The sequence below is a fragment of the Filicampus tigris genome, chromosome 10 (assembly GCF_054856515.1).
Source record: "Filicampus tigris isolate MCC_2025a chromosome 10, RoL_Ftig_1.0, whole genome shotgun sequence".
Lineage (NCBI taxonomy): Eukaryota > Metazoa > Chordata > Actinopteri > Syngnathiformes > Syngnathidae > Filicampus > Filicampus tigris.
This window is the reverse complement of record NC_141226.1, coordinates 4,829,472-4,849,998: the sequence shown is the minus strand read 5'-3', so window position 1 is coordinate 4,849,998 and position 20,527 is coordinate 4,829,472. Positions and strand designations below refer to the sequence as shown.

The 20,527-nt window shown below is 41.0% G+C and overlaps 1 protein-coding gene across 4 annotated transcripts in view; it reads right to left on the bottom strand.

The window, feature by feature from the left end:
* map4l (microtubule associated protein 4 like) overlaps positions 1-20,527 on the bottom strand; it is a 54,915-nt gene that overhangs the window by 29,272 nt on the left and 5,116 nt on the right. For 2 of the 4 annotated variants that reach the window (XM_086042555.1, XM_086042556.1), the window contains exons 1-3: positions 10,815-12,620; positions 3,352-3,719; positions 1,661-1,849 (exon numbers count right to left, since the gene is read on the bottom strand). In XM_086042555.1, the coding sequence (XP_085898681.1) occupies positions 1,661-1,849; positions 3,352-3,719; positions 10,815-12,294 (2,037 nt within the window). In that variant the 5' untranslated portion in view covers positions 12,295-12,620. Of the gene's footprint in view, positions 1-1,660; positions 1,850-3,351; positions 3,720-10,814; positions 12,621-20,527 lie in introns of those variants that run through there. The other 2 variants (XM_086042559.1, XM_086042558.1) reach the window with 2 other exon arrangements.

Sequence of the window (20,527 nt, the reverse complement as noted above, 5' to 3'; positions counted from 1 at the left end):
TAATCTATTTTTTAATCTCACTTAAAAATTGCTGAGAAAAGCCCCTCATTGTCTATATGTATGTATCTGTATTTATGGTGTAACCCTAACCCTAAACCCTCTACCCCCGGTCATTGTTTCAATTACCCAGTCATTTGCCACCGTGAGGAACTGTTTGGCGCATTTATCAGCCAAGTCCCTGGTTTCATCAGTGCAAAATGAGTTTAAGCTTCACTCACCATCAATAAAGTGTCCAGTCACCCCAAAATAACTGTGGTTATGAGTTGAGGTCCAGTGATCTGTGGTTATAGCAATACATTTGTCTAAATCCCCCACCAAAACGTCAAGTTTGCTTTTCTTTTCACCGTCATGCATCTTTCTGATTTTAGTCATCACTGCAGTCCTGCACAGTGGTTTGTACGATGGGTCATTGGACGCTGCTGCAGTTCATCGCTATTCGCTTTGCAAGAACATTCCTCAGCCTGTCGGTCGCAGACTTGCTCATACGTGTGCTGTTCTCAAGTTTAGTTTGGCGAAGAGTTTTGCAATTGTTCGCTACATTACCACCTTCGTTGCTATCATTAGCTGTGGCTTTACTCGGGGCTGGTTGCTTTGCATTTATGTGGTAGGCTTGAACTGCTTCTTTGGTAAGTCCTTCTTTCAAAGACGGCATATCACTCTGTCTTTATTTTTAATTTTGCCTTTTTTAATTTACCATTCATCAGACCAACAATACTCGTGCTACCCCATTTTCCTCTCACTGCTCCTGAACTTGCCCTCTCACCAATAGGAGCCTATCAGGTTATGCCAAACACGACGACAGCCAATCGGGGTCCACTTCAGGGTGTGAAATTGACCATTGTTTTTTACACCCCCAACAACTCAAGCACAAGCCACACGCCTCAAAACGAATCTCATCATCGTACAGAAACAGTACATTTAGAGATTAAAAATTTGATTAATGCGAGAAAAACAAAAGTGACTGTAATTAATCGATCACAATTAATGCACTATTTTTACACCCCTACACACACACACACACACACACACATTTTTTTATTTATTTGTTTGCTTGTTTGTTTGTTTATTTATTTATGTATTTATTTATTTGTGTGTGTGTGAATATATACTATGTATAAACCTGTTCCAGAGCTGCTCCTTGTGTGATGGCTCATCATTTAGCATGACAATAAGCACACAGCTCCACTTTCAAAGGAGTAGCTTCAGGACAACTCTGTGAATGCCCTTGAGTGGCCTAGTCAGAGTTCAGACTTGAATACAATTGAAGATCTCTAGGGATGTCTGAAAAAGGCTGCGCAGCGGTGCGCCCTGTCAAACCTGATGGAGCTTGTGAGCTTGTGAGGTGCTGCAAAGAGGAATGGGAAAAACTCCCCAAATAAGGTGCTCCAAGCTTGTGGCATAATCAACACTTGAGGCTATAATTAATGCCAAAGTTGCATAATGAAAAGTATTGAGCAAAGGACAGTACAGTACATACTTTACTTGTGACCTATTTTTTTGAAAATTAGCAAGAATTCCCCAAAAACGTTTTGAATTGTGTCATCGGGGATGTTTTTGAATAAGAGTGTAACAAAGCAAACTGTGAAAAAGTGTAGCATTGTGAGTACTTTCCAGATGCACTACATATATTATAAAACTCTTACAATAATGGCTTTCTTACTTTTGCAGGTCCAGTTGCCATTGGAGGCCTCTTAGCAGCAGTGGGCGTTGCCGCCTTTGGTAGAGGGCTTTTTTTATTAGCTGGGGTCATGGTTGGGGAGGGGCGTTTGGCTGAGGTGGCCTCGCCATTGGTAGGGAGAGTGGATGGGCGAGATTTGGATGCATTTGTTTTGGTCGAAACCACCTCAGTCTAAAGGTGCAATTAAAATAAAATGATCCAAAAGAACATAGTAAGAAATCATAGAGAAAAAAAAGATACAGGGAAGAAAAAAATGAATGTTTGGATCAAATAAAATGGGGAGAGAAATAGAAAAAGAACAAGCAGAAATGGAGTGAGCAATGTCATTGCACAGCTAGCACATTCCAATTGCAACAGTCCATCCATTTTCTATACCACTTATCCTCAATAGCGTTGCAGGTGGGCTGGAGCCTATCCCAGCTGACTTTGCAAGAGAGGCAGGACACACCCTGGACTAGTTGCCAGCCAAGTGCAGGGCACATCATATAGACAAACAAGCATCCACACTCATATTCACACCTATGGGCAATTTAAAGTCTTCAATCAGCCTAACATGCATGTTTTTGAAATGTGGGAGGAAACCAGGGTACAAAACCCCTACAAGCACAAAGAACAAACAAACTCCATACAGAAAGCCACCAGCACAAGATACAAACTGCAAACCACTCAACCACCCCAATCAGAGCAAGTTAAAAAATAAAAAAGTATTCATCATTTACAAATTACATAAATTTGTAAATTATAAAAGCAAGTGCCAAATATGCAGCATACAAAATTAGACTCAGATCTTAAATATTGTACATGCACAAGCACTGACAATGAAGAGGTACTGTAGTTGTAAGTACTAAATCAGGGGTCGCCTAAGTCCGGTACTCGAGAGCCCCTAACCAGCCTGTTTTAGATGTCTCCCTCACACCTGATTCAAATGATCAGGATCATTATCAGGCTTCTGAAAAGCTTGCTGATGAGCTGATCGAGGACCAGACTGGGGCACCCCTGTACTAAATGGTATTATTGCTGTATTGTTTTGGTGAGTAACAGTCAATTTATTCAATTTTATTTCATTGTATGACAAAAATAACTACGGTAGATTAACTATATGGTGAAATGGCGTTTCACGAGCTACAACTCTACCTTCAATGTTGGAGTATGTAAAAAAAAAGGGGCCCAAAAAGAGCAGAAGCAGTAGCCTATATGTTAAAAAACAACAAACTTATAGAACACTCAACGTACTGATGGGATTTTTTTTTAGATTGTAAGCCCTGAAAACAGTTGCAGTTTTACCATTATCATTATATAAAAAAATAACATATGAGATATACAATAATAATATACTATACCAGTAAAACATACTTTCATATAATTACTACTAAAAGGTTACATTAATTAAGTACTGGTATGTTAGTTGAATTATCATTGTGTGAATGTATATCTTTAGTTTTTTTATTTAAAATCTTCATGGTGGTTGTACACATGAACGATCAGGAGAATTGGAAGTACATTGACTTTGGGAGAAGCCCAACCTCAGATCGAGCGCGTTTGTGTGTACAGCCAAGTGTTTGTGTCTTGCTCTTCCTAGATCTGACACCTTGAGCGTGTGAGGAAATACTGCATGGGTTATACAGTGTGTGTGTGTGTGTGCGTGCGTGTGTGTGTGTTTGTGCAAGATCCACCTTGCTCTTGCTGTCAGGGCTTGGTAAGGTCTGGCTGGAATTGCCTGTAGGAGACTTGGCCACCCCTTTCCCCCCTTTCTCATCCTTCTTTTCAGTCAGCTTCTTTTCCTCTTCTTTCTTATCTTCTTTGTTGGCCTTCTCCGGCTTGTCCGTCTTTTCTGCCTTCTCACTGACTTTGTTGTTTTTCTCAGTGTTCATCTTGTCCATCTTTTCTTCATCTTTGAGAATCTTCTCAGGCTTCAGGTTCTTGTCAGGGCAGTTGTCCTTGTTCTGCTTCTCGGCTATCTCCTTCTTGTCAAAGGCATCCATCTTTTCTGTCTTGCTGGGCAAGATGTCTGTCTTTTCATTCTTGTCCTTGTCAACTTTCACTGAGAAAGTAAGAATGATAAAATTAGTGTCATATATACACATATATACATATATTGCATATACATACACATATACATGGGTGCATATAACTGGTACGCAGGTACGCATGCGCAACAGAAATCACTGATGCGTAACGTCATGTGCGTCACAACACGCCTTCGCGTACCTGTACACGCTAGTGGTGCAACGGATTATCTTTGATCCGTGATCGGTACGGATCAAGCATCACGGTTTGGGTCGGGCACGACCCTCAGAATGGTTGGTGAAAAAAACTGTGCGCATTCACATTAAGGCAACGTGATTAGTCCACCTTCACTGTAATAGCAGCAGAGAAATTTAAAACCCTCATGGATCACGTAAGTCGCATGTATGTGAGCGTTTTTCAAACATATTCAACGAACAGACCACCTCCACAAAGGCTAACTTCAAAATAAAGCTTGCCAAATAATACATTTGGTCATTGATGCCAATGCAGTAGCAGACTTTTACTTTGAAGTTGGCCCACATGGTGGCGTAACGGCTAACTTGACTTTCGTTTTAAACATTTCGTCGCTAATTTAGGACGCTAACAAAGCGCTAGTTAATTACGCTGTCATTGTATGATACGGCAGAAGTCTCCGGCGTTAGTGGCTAGCAGCGGTTATCATTAACCGGCTGGTAGTTCAACAGCTGTTCCTTGGTTTACTTGTTTTTTCTTCTTTTCAATATTGTGGAGATAGATTACTTTATAATGCACTGTCCATGTTTAAAGGAAGGTGCCTTAATTTGACACTTGAAGGTCTTTTTCATTATGAAAAAAACTAAAACTAAAACGTAGTCTTCATTTATTAAATAATTTAAAGAAAACATTCAGCTCAAAATTTCTGGCAGGATACCTTATCATATACATTGTACCACATATAAAATAAGAATCTATTCTGCCTTATATTGCGTTAAGTTGGGTTTTTAAATCCTAAACGGCCATATTAGACATTAGGAGTTATTGTTTTTTTATGGGAAAAAGCATTTAATAAAATAAATGTAGGCAAAGTTCGATGTATCTTTTGTTTTTACTGATCCAAAAAATGATCCCATCAGTGACTCAAAATCCGTGACCGATCCGAACCGAACCGTGACTTATGTGATGAACCCACTAGTGAGTACCAAAGACAATCTCTCGGTAACCCATGTGAGTAACCCATGAAAAAAAATAATACCAAGGGATGAAATTTGAAAAACAGTGTGGTCAATCTGGTGTGCTGCAAAGTTCGGACAGAATAACATACTGTACAACTCTGACCACTAATGTAAGAGACCACAGTGAGAGTAATTAGTCACATTTCATTGACATTTTTCATTTACAATAGGACTGGCATGCTAATTATGCATGCTTAGATGGGCAGAAAGAACCAGGCTCTCTGCTTCTGCTTCTAGGATCATAGCTTACATAACAGTGATACCGGACATCTGGTTACGCTCAGACTGAATGTCCCACCATTTTCCTTTGTGCTCATTTTTGTTCAGTGAACGCTGTGCGACCCTCGGGCCAATTTATTTTTGTTGTGCTTTAACAAATGAGGGAGATCATTTGACACCTTCTACAACTCTGGCTACTTTCAAACAAAACCAACTAAAGTGAATGCCTTTATACTGTGTCTTTCAATTAGGTCAGCCTGGAGCCTAAACCAGACACAGGCTTTGCTGATGAACATCGATCACTCTTACATGTGTCGTCAGGCAGGAATTGATCACCTAATTAAATATACTTTTTTGGTGATGCCACCAGACCATTTAAATTTTCGGACTTAATTTGCGGTGTACCGATATGAGCAAATTCGTACAACACACCTTTTCAGTTCTGTTGTATATACTAATCACATCAGAAGAGCAACGCTAGGTATGTACTGTATGCAGCCAATTTCTTTCCAATTATTTGCAACATGAATCACAACACTACTACTTAAAACATAAAAAGTAATTCAATATTTACATGTTCACTTTGGGAACGCTTTAGTAATTTGGTGAATTTGGAAATGCTCCTTTTTTGCTCATTTACATATGACAAATGTGCAGTGGGACCATAGGAATTGTTAGCATTGGTACCAATGACAAAAAAAAAATTAAAAAATATATATATATATATATATATATATATATATATATATATATATATATATATATATATATATAATATATAATACACAATCCATTGGTCCATTTTTTATCCTGCTCATGTACATTGGGTTGACGTCAATTCTAGTCAATGGCAGAAGTTTGAGATTTATTTGAAATGTAAATTGCATCATAATCAAAATGTATAATTATCAACTAATAATGTCAGACTTAACGTAACGCCCTACACCCCAACACTTCTTTAATGTTCTTTTTGTTTACTTTCATGGTTTCATCTAGGCTATGTTAGCACCTTTTTGGTTCAATATACACCAGGTATGGGCAAACTAAATGCTGGAGGGGGCCACAACTTTTCATCAATGCTATTTGGGGGGGGCAATTAGGACCACACACTTTCTAACCACTGTCATGACATAAAAAAAATACATTTTGAAATATGGACAAAATATGTGCATACGTGCAAAATACACACTCTTAATACATTTAATTTTTTCAGAATACATTTCTCAATAAATGTCTAAAAGATCCACTTTCCAACAACAAACAAAATAACCACATACCACATTCCAGTGCAAAAGGCTCTCTTGCGTAACATTTACCATTCAAGGACAGCACAAAACTGATGAACAGCAAACCAACATTAAGTACAAGAACTCCTGTCGTGCATTTTCTTTCCACAAAAGCCAACTCACTCAAAATTCTAATCATTGATGCACTATTGTATGTTTGTCCTGGATGTCATTTCATAGCCGCAAAAAATTATTAGGCCAACTCTAGTTCCAGTATAGGGCAGTATAACACCTGGTACAAGTGTAAATAAGCCATGTCTGCCATCTAGTGGTGAATGGTGATCTTACAACTTAAAACAATACAGTGGAAACCCGCTATTCCTTAGGGATGGTGATTCATTTAGAACAAAAAATATATATATTTTTGTAAATTCCAAAAATTGGACAAGAAATCCTGACAAGCTTCAAATATACGTACAATAATGGGGATTTGCTAACCCCCCAGAAACAAGGAACAACAAATCAAACAAAGGAAAAAAAAAATTGAGCCGTGAGTATTCCGGGCTCCACTGTAGTCGACGAAACAGGTTTTACTCATTCCCAGCAATAATCTCTAGCAGGGGTGGGCAATTCGGGTCCTCAAGGACCAATATCCTGCATGTCACCCTGCTGCAACCCACTTGATTCAAATGATCAGGATCATTATCCAACTTCTACAGACCTTGCTGATTATATGATCATTTGAATCAGGTGTGTTGCAGCAGGGAGAAATGGAAAACAGGCAGGACACCAGCCCTTTGGTGAGACTGCGGTGAGAATCTTGTTAGGTCAACGCTCGTCTGAAAGACTCAGATACATTTCCTGCTGTCTGTTTTTAAAATCTTGAAGAGACTCTTCATCCAGGCACACATATTTGTGTGTGTGTGGGTGTGCGTGCATGCGTGAGTGTGCATGCACAGAGACTGCTCAAAATAGCTGCTCTATATTTGAATGAGTGCAGTCAATGTCTAATCAATTTCCCAGCTTTTTCCTGACAATTGCTCTCTCTAGAGATCTGGTTGCTATACATAATTCTGTATACTATTAAAAAAGAGTATTGCAATAGACAAAAACGCATGCATGGTTTACCTTTACTTAGCCTGATATTTTGTTCCTGTCTGCATGTGAAGCAATGCTTTGATTTTTTTTTTGTTGTTGTAGTAGTAGTAGTAGTAGTCATGTTTTATATAATGTCTTCAGTGCAACCAATACAAAGATGTGGTGATATCAGTGGCAAGAGATTCAGCAATTGAATCCTTTGAATTGACGCTTTACTAATTGAATCCATTCCATTACTCTGCAAACCAATTTTTATTTACGTTCTCTTTTCTCATGGCATGGTTCAGAAAAAATATAATACAATATACAGTACAAATAAGTGAAAACTACTTATTTGTACTGCAATGTTTTAGGCTGAGCCTTTTAACCTACAGTTCTGTATGCTCTGTGTTGCATTGTTGGGTGTGGCGGCCATTTTGAACATGGTGAACGTAAACAAGGCTGGTGTTTTTTTTTTTTTTAATTCAACCACCTCTCTTCCTTCTTTGTCTCTGTGGCGGCTGGCAAAGTCACACCCGAGAATGAGGGGTTCAAAGTGGACTTCCTAGCGTGAAGACCCTGGTCAGAGCGCACTAGTTCTCAACATGATTGTTTTCTGCCCTGCTCGCTTCCTTCTTTTTCTCGTGGCGTCGGCACGGTAAAACTTGAGAATGTGGCGCTTGAAAGCCGCTAACCCTTGTAATGACAGTGCTGTATTGTAATGTAATGTTCACGTTGCCTTACTCAGTGGCTAATTTGGAAGAAAAAAAAATCAAACATACCTGGAATGTGTGACGCACGGAGCGAATTATGTTTACGCGGTGAGGAAAAAAAGAAGAAATCAACCTTTTGCAGCCATGCCAAGACTGTTGGAGGTAATTTTACTTCAAAAGGGTTGTTCATTTGCAGTTCATTAAGTACAACATCCCGCAACCCTAGTGAGGATGAGCGGTTCAGAAAATGGATGAATAAATGCAACATCAGTGTGACTGAGTGAAATCTGTAGTATGTGTGAAAATTCATTTTGTTTGCTACTGTGGACAATTTCCAATGAAAATGTGAACATATATAGTACATAGGGTTGCTGATTTTGTATGTTTTATATTCAACATAATACTTGCCTTCAGTGTGTGTATCTCTTTTGATATAGTAAATATCATTGTACTAGTATGCATCATCATTTTAGATAGTATAATTGTTATGATATGTTCAAAATACTTCATTTTTTACAGTGTTTATTATTGTGTGGCAAGAACAAAAATTGTTGAACAGTTTTAATTTATGTGTAATTGTCTTGTTTGTTGGTTTATTCTAAGGAGCAAGGATAAACTGTTTTACAGCAAAATCTTTCATTAAAGACCACCAGACCAGATTACAGTTGACCCCCGCAATTCGTGGGGAATAGGGGCTAGCAAAAATCCACATATAACTAACGGCCATTGAAAATTCAATGTGAAAAAAAAATTAAAACCGAACAAATTCTTCAAGAACTCTGATAAGCATGCACTACTGTATGAAAAACAAGAACAAAATGTTTGAAAAAAATCAAGCAGCCCCAAAATGTTAAAATATTGAGAAAAAAAAATTGAAAAAAAAAAATCCATGAACATGCGAATCCACAGGTGTCGAACCACAGGTATGAGAGGTCAACTGTGTAATATGATTGCAATTACGCAGTTTAGTCCAGGAAAGATACATTTGCAATTGCTATACAGCGCATTGCTTGTGCATCTTCAATACTTTAAAAATATGCAAGCAGTCTAACATTACCTTTGTTAACAATGGCTGGCATTGTAGGCATGATCGTCTTTTAAAGCAATCAAAGGATTGCTATTCTACATTGAATCATTTGAACTCAGTGGTTAATTTAGCCTCCCAATTTTCACCACCATGAATCAATTACATATCAGGTTCATCAAAACAATGGTAAAGCATCTGGTTGCATTTCCCACCATGTTCTTAGATTAGATAGGAGCACCTAACTGGTAAAAAGACAAAAACAAATCCAAAAGCAGCATTGAAGAGTACCCAAGGAAAAGTATTTGTCTAAATTGCGAATATTGCTGCAATGACAATCTCATTTCCCTTACAGGTTGACTAAAATATCCGTCCGTCCATCCATCCATCCATCCATCCATCCATCCATTCATCCATCCGCCATCCACCCATCCACCCATCCATCCATCCATCCATCCATCCATCCATCAATGAGATTATAAAACATTTATGGATGGATGGATGGACGCATCCATCCGTCCACCCATAAGTATTTTATAATCTCATTTCTGTATTCATGTATTTTTTTAAATTAATATCATTGTAAATTTAAATGAAAAGCAAACGGAAGCAATGGTGTTTGGTCCCAAAGGCACTCCTGACATGCGGCTGAGTAAGGAAAAAATAAAAAATAACACAGTGTTGTGTATCTTGTGAACCCACTGACGCAACATGTGACCCATATTGTTTTTATTTCACCGACCACCGTCTGTTGTTTGATATTTTTTCTTTGTTTGGGGGAGTCTACTTGTGCGGCGCCTGCTTGTCACGTAAAGATTACGTTCTCGACGCCGGTTGGCTATCGCCGACGAGTGATGACTGGGACCACGTGGCCGATTAAATATGCGGGACAGAATGCGGTGGCGGTAAGGCGATGCTAAATGCTATGTTTTCAACATTTAGCCTACATTTTATTAATATGTTTAAATGTACTTTGCAAATAGTACAATACTTTTGTATAACTTTTCCAGTGCAAAGTGTTTACTAAACAATGGGAGTTCCACACCTCTGCACGAACATGCTTGTGGTGTGTAAAAACCAAGAAAGCCTCTCAAGTAAGCGATGTTGTGAAAATCAATGTTGTTGTTTTTTCTCAGCCCCCCCAATATTGGTCAGGCCCCCCCTTATCCCTGGGAGAGAAAAATTCCTGGCGCCGTGCCTGCTCTCTCATTTATTATGACTTTATGTGGCTTTATTGAGCTTTTTCAGGTGCTGATTCCAAATTATGGAATGACCTCCTTGTGCACATCAGACAAGTCCACTCATTGAACCTTTTTTTTTAAGTGTCTAAACTTCGTTTTTATTCCTTGGCTTCCATCTCAGCACGAGACTCTGCCCTTGTTTTTGTTGTAATGTTTTATGTTTGAGTTTTATGCATATACTGCACTTTGTTTCAATTGTTCTATAAATGTCATTGAGTTGAGTTTATGATAGCAATAATTTTACCCTCGGCAGATTTATATATACAGTATTTTGTCAATCCCAAATTTTTGTAAAACACAAACAGAATTCCAGAAGAGATAGTGTTGTGTTGTGTTCATAGACACTTGTGACTACCAATGCGCATAGAGTATTTTTCCAATGGACGTTTTGGTAACAGTGTGTCATGGACATACATACCTGCCGTGGTAGGCACGGAAATCAAAACATTGGTCTCGCAGCTCCCATGATGTCTCCTAGGTGGTGGAGACGATGGCAAGACAGGTGATATCATTAATGGAGATGACAACATTGAGGCCATTGCAGCTGAGGCTTCCGTGGCGTCTGTCACTGTGAGCGAGCGCCGGACCGCCGTGTGCGGGTAGGGCACCCTGAGTGGACATGCTGTTCCCATCACGGCAAAGTTGGTCAAGTTAGGCATCATCGCTGATGAGCTTTCCATACTGTTGAGGCACATTTCAGCATTCAATGTGGGAACTGAGAGGTGAGAACAGTCAGACATTGCTCGTCTGACCACACTTCGCTGGGGCAGCTCGTTGGCGTGATTATTTTTTTTCTCACTGTTTACTGTCACATCTGATGCCACTTTCCAGTCTTCACTCTGATTTGAATCTTGTGACTTTGCGTCCTTACTTTCTTTTCCACCTGTGGAAGGTGGGGCGGACAACCTTACCTTTTCAGTGTGGTTTGATTTTTCTTTACCCGCCGGTCTTCTCTCCCCAGTGTCATTAGCTTGGTTAGATGAGGCAGGGACTACTGAGAGCCTTGGAGATGATGTCATGTTACTTCCTGTTGGGTTGGCTATGGACTGAGCAGCAGGTTGTTTATCGGGATTTTGACCCCTTATAGGCGAACTGAGTCCTGTGTCTTCAATCAGGTAACCACTTGTTTTTTCTTCAAAAATATGTTCAAATGAAGAAGAACAAACTGTATTTCCCTGAATAACCGTATCTCCTGAACACGAATTGCCATTTGCTTCCTCCAATCCAGATCCTTGTTTTGGAGGAATAGGTGTCCCCTGCCCTTGTCTAACTTCTTGGGATTGCTGAATGTAAACTCCATCTGTGCTCGGGAGAGGACAGTTCAAGTTCTGCTGTAAAAGGTTTGGTCCAAAGTCAACGTTTGATCCAGGCTTAGCTTCCGGTGCGCAGTTGAATAATTTCCCAGGTGAAACTGAAGGAGAAGTTAATGAAGAGGAAAGGGAGGAATAGGAAGAAACAGGGCTACTGGGAGTTTGGCCTGCACTCCCTAGTACAACACCTTCCCTTTGTTTTCCATCCTTCAGTCTCCCACCTGTTGGCTTGTTATCCTCGGCAATCAGCACAGGCATATTTAGACCCAGGGTCCCGGGTGAAATTCCAGAGGATGTTCTGCCACACCCTAATCGCAATTCCTCTTCAGTTGGGGTCACATTGAATCCCTCCTCTGGGGTGGTAATAACCTTTCCCTCAGGTGCCATCTGGCCTGGGTCATGCGAGCCACCATGGTGGGCAGAGGCCAAGCTGGAGGGTGACAGTGGGGAGGAGGCCAAGACCGCAGGGATGTTGGCAGCTGCAGGTTTCGATTGCTGCTGTTGATGCCCACCGGACGGTTGTCTGCACCCCTTGTTACCGGCAATAATGCCAGGCTCCTGCCACTGTGTGCCAGACAAAAAGGACATTGTCCGGTTGTCGTGTCTGTCCTTTTCTCGTGCAGCTTTTATTCCGTCTTGGTCTTTTCTGTTGTTTCACTCCTTCTTCTTCTCTTTTTCTTCTTGCTTGTTAGTATCCAGTTAGGGTCATTAAGGTCTTGTCCAGTAGGGAAAAATGCTCTAAATATTAGAGCTTAAAAAAAAACCAACATCCTTTTTAAAGAGATGCCTTGAAGAGGTTTGATTGTGCTGAAGTGTGAGAAGTGCATGCATGCAAAGTGTATGTGCATGTCTTAACAAGTGAGGCAGGAGAAGTCAGATAAGAGCGAATGTGCGTCTCGTTGTCTTGCTTCCTCTCTGAGCACTGCACAGATCAGCTGTGGGGATAAATTACACCTTGCTCTTGCTCTTTCTCTCCCTCTCTCTCTCCCTTTCCTGACATCACACGGTCACATGACAACCAGGAATATTCTCTCATTTGCTGGCGCTAAATTTCATCTCGTCCCTAGCGACAAACGTGAGACCACACAAGTTTCATACAGTTGCATGCACTTTCGAACGGCCATGCTTAAATACAGATCAATGACTGTCACGGTCGTTCAGCTGGCATACTGGATGACAACTGCCTTTCATATTGTTCATATCGTTGATTTAGACTGGGAGCCGCAGGGTGAGAGTTGCAACAGAACACTGTGGACTGCAATTACTGTGACCAGTATGATGAGGCTGTTCCTTGTGACTGCCAACAGAGGCGGACCGGCCACCCACCCCCCCGCATCCGAATGTATTATCAATACAGTGACGTCATTAAATTACGATGGTTTGTGTGCTTGCCTGAAAATGTATTTTATTGACAGTTTATACTTAAACAATTAACTGTATTGTTGAAATCAAAAAGCCAAAATGGTTGCAGGCAAATGCAGCTCAACTCACAGAGGCAGGTATTATTATTTTTTTGCCCCATAGAATATCTTAACTCTGATCAAGTTTTAAAACACACAAAATAATGGTGGTGGTAATGACGGTAAGAATGCTTATAATAAATGTATCTAATGATTTCAATTGCTTGCAAGTGCCAACTTTACATTTCTACCTGGTTCAAGTGACAGACCCAAATTTGAGCCTTGACAGTGTATACAAATGTCTTGTCATCAGAAAAAGTAATGTAATCTGTGGATACAAATCTGATATGAATCTGCCATTGCAACTGCAATGTAAATTGATCGATCAAATGTAATTTATAATTTCAAGTCAAAAGTCATCAATAGGTGCTCAACACACACAAAGAGGTCCACCCAAACAACACAGACTGTAAAGTCAAACTACAACGATACGAGGCTTAAAGGGGGAAATCAACCCAGACACATTTTTTCAAGAATATGTTCCAAACAGGCCCACTAGTTGAAACACGGCTGTCAGATTAATATTGCGTTTGTGGAATATGAGTTAAGGAGCAAAATCCACCCCTTTTTAGCCATCTCAGGGGGCGGCCCTTTTGTCATTTCTGTTGACTGAAAATGACATCACAACTACTCAGGGCTCAGGTAACGACCAATCACGACTCAGCTTCAGAAAACAGGTCAGCCGTGATTGGTCGTTAGCTGAGCCCTGAGCAGTTGTGATGTCATTTTCAGTCGACAGAAGTGACAAAATGGCCGCCCCCAGAGATGGCTAAAAACGAGTGGATTAAGTCTTATTCCCCAAATGCAATATCTATCGGAATGCCTTGTTTCAACTAGTGGGCTTGCATAGAAGATAATCTTGAAAAAAATATGTTTGGGTTGACTTCCACTTTAAAAGGAGGCCATTACACATTAAATCTCCAGACTATTATACAGGGAAACGCACTCACGACTTTTGTTAGTGGACGGATGTTAAATTTACTCGTCTACTGAAGTTACGATGAGGAGAGTCAGTTGGGCCAAACAAAAGTGTATGCAATCTTCAATTGGTATATGTGTGTTTACTTCTGTGTTTTCATTGTATTTGAGTACCATCGTGTAATTTGTCATTTACCTGCATTATGGTGTGCGTCACTCTAAATTAGATAAAAAGCGACAGTTAAAAAAAAAAAAATCAGATATCACAAATCAGAACTGGGCACTTGCAGTGTAACACCATTTGATCAGAGAATTGTGAGCAGGTGCGCTGTCAGGGTGAAGCCGCCACGTTTTTTGCCACAACTCTCACCTCTTCTCGCACACTGACCAAAGCACACATCGCATGTTCTCATTTTAGCATACCGGTTGAGCGTCTGGCTCACATTGAAGGGGAAAACTCGCAGTTTGTAGTTTGGGGTTGAAATATGTCTTGTGTGACACCAGTCCTGAAACTTGGTGTAGGCTTCCTGTGCTCCAGTTTCCTCCCACGTTCCAAAAACTTGTCCTTAAGTGTGAATGTAAATGATTTCCTACACCCCTTGCGGTTGACTTGGGACCAGTCTGCGGACCATGATCGACTAGTTGGGCACTGGTCTATACAGTGGGTGCCTGCTATTCACGAGAGATAGGAACCATAATTGACAGCCATTATAAATGCTTTGAAGGAAAAACACGTTTTTTAACCCATCCAAAAAAACCTTAGGATAGATGAAAAACGGGGTTGGCTATCATAAATATCTAAATACATAAATAAAAAATACATATTTAAATATTGAAAAAAATATCGATCTGCAAATAGATGCATTGCTGAACCAATGTATGTGTCATCATTTTTTCTCACTGGCTGCAAGCGGGGCTCTGTGATGACGGGACGCCCGCAGTAGCCATTGTCAGCACCTGCTTGGCCCGCTCTCGCCCTCTTGGCGTTGCCTTAGTTTGGACAAAGTAACCAGGATGAGCAGTGAGCTATCAACACATTATTTATTTCAAAACAAATTATTACTCTTGGCTGTATTCACAACAAAACAATCAACTACTGCTGGATTCCCTGCGAACGTCAATCTTCGTTTTGCCAATATAGACTCTACCCTCTGCTTCCTTTCTTCCCGCCCCTCGACTACCTTGTGCAGTCATAAATCACACTCGATTACCTATGTGACCTCCCAGACAATTGGAAATTACAGAACACATGAACAATTTGCTTAATGCAACTGCTGGCTTGAGACAAAATTCAATGGTTATTTTGCATACCCCCAGAGGGACCCCGCGACCCCAGTGACATAGAAGATGGATGAATGGATTTAAATCCTTACATAATTTTATACTGTATTCTATACATGACTTCATACAACTTATAGTTTGCCTTGTGTTTGAATGTCTATTAGATGAATTGAATTAATTCTAACAATCGTTCAACAAAAATGTCACACACATGGCCTTGTGTAATACATATCTTGTGATGTTGTGGAAAGCCATCTGTGGAGAGTCATTAGGTTTGATTACTGTGCCTGGGTGTATAATGGCCATTTCATAAATGGCCCTTTGGTAATAATATTCCAATAAACCACTGTTAATTGAATTCAAACAAAGGCATAACACTCACCTCATCAATTTTTGAACCCAAATTAGCAGAGCTGGGCATTCCATCCCGCGAGCGGAACTGTCCGTCCCTTTGTCCCGGACGGATGCCCATTTTTGGGACGGAGGACGACAAGTTTTAAAAAAGGGATGGACTAAGCAAGGGTGGAGGTGGATTTCAGTCCAGCTCACTAATCGTCCCTTACGCGTGTGACGTGGTCGCGAGGCGGCCAAAGTTCATCTCAACCTACTCGGCGAAATGGGCAAACGACAAAAATTGTCTCAGAACGCTTGAAACGCGCCACTAGTAACCCAACTGCGCATACTTACTTGCATTGATAACGCCCCGGCGGGAACGCTGTGCACTGCACACGTACGGTCACACGGGGTCATTTCTTTTGCCACTTTATTCAGTCTTTAAAATCATTTCATTTGTATTGGCCCTTTAACTGAGAGTTCAACTCTGCTCACTGTGTAAGACAGCTAGCCTACATGTGGGACAAGTGCACACACATGTAGCAGCACCAAAACTGCTCATACGCGATTTGTTCCTCCACACGCGGACTGATGCTTGTTCGTCAATTTTCAGACACGGACTGATGTTCCAGTCGGCGCTGCGGAAGCGGAGCGGAAACTAGCAAGCCAATCAGCAACACAAAGGGCTGACCAATGGAAGCGCTCCCTGGACCGGGCATCCCCGCCCATCTGTTCAGAGACTGACCTCTCTCACATCCACTGCATTGACATATAAACAATGATCGCGGTTAAATAAAGAAGTTACATTACAGCTCTCGACTCGCTCACTTTCTGCATGCACTCACTCTCCTTACACACATACAACGTGTGGTGGCAAGTGGTTGCTCAAACCGTTAACCCAGAAGTGGGTGCCCATTAGGTAAGCGGATTTGAATAGTACTAGTGCCGCGTTTGAAGTGTGTCCACAGCGGGTTTGGATAGTAAATTAGCCAGCTGATGAGCTTTAAAAAAAACTCTGCCGTTAGCATTCCTCCCGCAGCGTCATGCACGGAGGTTTTTTTTAATTTATTTTTTTTGATCGGTGGGGGCGGACTAAAGGCCGGAAGTGCTTTAAAAGGACAAGGATGTACGGGGTCGGAGGACGATAATTTTTATGAATAGGGGGGGAGGGATGAGGCCGGAAGGGTCCCCAGGTCAAGGACGGAGGATGGACCGGCAAAAAAGGGTCAAGTGCCCAGCTCTGCAAAATTGTATGTTGTCTATTTTTCCCAGTGTGATATGTCAGTACTGTACTGACTATCACATCTGTGTTTATCATTGCAGAAAAGGGTCGCCGCCAACTGAGCGATATAACAAAACTCCACTCAACCCGAAGGCAGTGTGCGGGGTTCGGCCACAAGATTTCACAAGTAGCTGACTCTCGGGCCACTGCTTTTGTGGCGGTTCAAAATTTAAATTGCAGTAGCATGATGTCTCCTTGTCGCAAATTATAGCCAATCAAAATGCACGGAAACATTCACACAGGAGATGGTTTCGGAAGCACACTGCAAACTGGAAGGAGCAAAAAGTGCCGACTGCCTACAACACTAGTGGTCAGCGGTCTGAGTCAAAGAGCCACAATTTTTACTGTGAGACTGCAAAGAGCCACATCATACATATGTGCGCACAGAAACCGGAGCTCTTTATAACACATAGCAGTTGACCAGGAACTAATAAGTGAGCCTTTTCTCACTGGTTTAGATGAGAAGGCCGCACCTCGACGCCAAGTCATTGCTCATTTTAAGGAGGAAGAGGAGACAAGATGTATCTTTCTTTGTTAACACAGTAAATTGCACTGTATTTATCAAGGCTTCCTCCTTTGTTCTCATGCCGTTACCTGTAAACAAGTCTGCCAAAATAGCAGTACATCGCTTGACAGCCTCTCTGCTATTGGAAACACTTTCTGACATCATGACGGCGCCGCTCTAAAATAGAACATGTTTTAAATCGAGGTGACTTGCCATCGTGGAAGACGTACGAGTCAAGCACCGCCGCGCAGTAACCCGCCCCGCACCGCATACACAATCCATTTATTGTGCTGACGACGGCACGCTGCAAAATTCTGAGTGAAAAAGACTTTGAGAGCCACTTGCGACTCGTGAGCCGCAGGTTAGCCAGGCCTGGTCTACAGATTGATGGCTTGAGCAAAACAACAGCTCAATGTTTTCAATGGTGCAGTTACAGCTGACATTAACCATTCATTTTCACAATGAAGAGGTTGTTGATCAACTGCTCGGCCTCATTTCATTGTCTAAGCATATGCTACAGTATATGCTCTATGTTTTCTCTGTTACAGGAGAGTGAATTTGATGTAGGCTGTTGCCCAGCCAGTGAGTTATGGCCTTTTCAAACTATACAGCTTTTTGTCGTTTAAGATGGTAGCGCTGTCAGACTGCCTGATAAACATCGCTCTGTGTCTTGGACCGGGCGAGACCTTCACACTACAAGTCCATCACAGACCAAACCCTGTCCAATCGTCGCATGCTTCCGTCAAGATTAAGTCCATCGGCGCAGGTCAGTCGGAGCAGCGGGAGAAGCAGCTGTCAAAATCATGTCAATGGAGGCATTATGTGCATGTGCTTTTGTTCTTTGCTCAGAAAAGGCAAAAAAATAATTAAAATGGGAAACTATCGTAGCTCCACCGGGGATCAGATGAAGCACTATCCGAGTGTCCGCTTCTTTTTTTGCCATTTTGTTTGTTCGTTTGTGAGTGCAACATCCAGTCTCTCATCATAAGTAGCAGGGCACTGTCTTCCTATTGGTCAATACCAAAAAAAGAATCCAAAGATGACATAGGACATGTCATCACACATGCGGCAAGACAAACAAAAATCCTGACATGCCAGACTTTCGTCGTCGTAGTCGTGAAGCGTCCCAGATGCCAGTCGAGCAATCGTTGAGTGCGTCACACTACACTGAAAAAAATGGCTATTAGACGCTATGTTTGTCTGCGACACGTTTGTGTAGTCTGACGTCCGTAGTAGTGTATGCCTTATCAGATTTCGAGGACGAGACGTGCATATTTTACACGTGACCACTTTTGGTGAAATATGTTCACACGCTCGAGGTGACCGACCGCCTAAATGCGTGATCCACGTGTCCTCTTTTAACTTTGAGCACCTGCCCCTCCAAAAGTCTCGCCCCTGCCTCTATTATTTTTTGCTAAACACATTTAGCCTCGATTCAGAGTCAAGGCCTTCTTTTAACAGGATAAAATTACAAACCCCAATTCCAATGAATTTGGGGTGCTATATAAAATGATTGATAAAACAATATTGTTATTTGCAAATCCTTTTCAATCTATATCCAATGGAATACACAACAAAAACAAGATGTTTAATGTTCAAAAAATATTGTTTTCTTTTTGTTTTTCTTATGCAAATATCCTGCGATTTCGAATGAATGCCGCCATCCAAGTAACGTCTTTTTCACAGCTTATTTCAGTAAGACAATGCCCAGCCACATTCAGCACGTGTTACACCAGCGTGACTTCGTAGTAAGACAGAGTACTAGACTGGCCTGGCAGCAGTCCAGACCTGTTTCCCATTGAAAATGTGAAGCGCATTCTGAAGAACAAAATGCAACATTGGAGACCCCGGACTACTTTGCAATTGAAGTTGCACATCAAGAAGAATTGGAAATAATTGCACCTACAAAGCTTCAACAATTAGTGTCCTCATTTCCGCTGATTATAATGCGTATTTAATGTTGTATAAAGGAAAGGTGATGTATCACAGTGAGAAAGCCATTGTCCCAGCTTTTTTGGAATGTCTTTCAGGCATTAGAATCAAAATGAGTGAATTGCAAAAGCAGAATAAAGTTAATTAGTTTGAACATTCACTGCCATGGACATATTTATTTATCTTTTCAATCCCAGGAATTTGTTTGTATTTTTTTCCAAATTTTTTCAAAGATTTTTTCACACATTAGTGTAACAGGGGTTCTGCAAATGAGTTAAATATCTTAACTTTGTAATGTATTCATTTGTTCCAACTTCTTTAGAATTGGGTGTTTGTAATAAATCATGCTGTGGTCATGGTTTGGTTAAATAAATGCTATTTGTCTAAAATGAATTAAAGGGGATTAATTAAATATTGCAAAAAAGATTTTTAAAATGCCATCATCCATACCATATTTTCTGAGACATTCTTGTTTACTTACCCAAGCAAAACTATACCAAGCTACATTTTGCATTTGCTACAAAGGTTTCGCTACTTCACTGAAACTGCATATACAGGCCTGCAATCCAGATTTGTCTGTTTTTTTTAAGTGTGTCAAAATCAAGTCTATGGTTACCACAGATGGTGTAATTCATTAACAACCATTATGAAAGCATACAGTGGTTTACTGTTTAAAATAACATGAGATTGATCATGGGGTTTTTTTTGGAAGGTGATTTCTACACAGACAGACTCTTAGAGGTCATTGTGAATGGTCTTTATGAAGGTCAGATATTTCTGAGCAGCTGGAGACATGGGAGCCAAGAGGAGACAGAGGATGCTACAGCTGCCTGCCTGTGGTGCTGGCAAAAGAGACAGAAAAGGTGGGGGCTGTAGGAGGGACAGAGGGTTGGGGATCTTGTCACAGTGTTTCTATTTTTAATCTTCAACCTCACTGACTGTCACACCCAGTCCACTCCTTCCCTATTCCTCCATCCCTCACTTGCAGAGTGGCTTAGTTACTATGGCAACCGCCTCCCACGTCTCCCCGACAACGCCTTCCCCTCTCCACCAACACCCTCAATTGCCCACTCCACCCCTGCAGTGCAGATGCAGTGATTATTGTGTTGT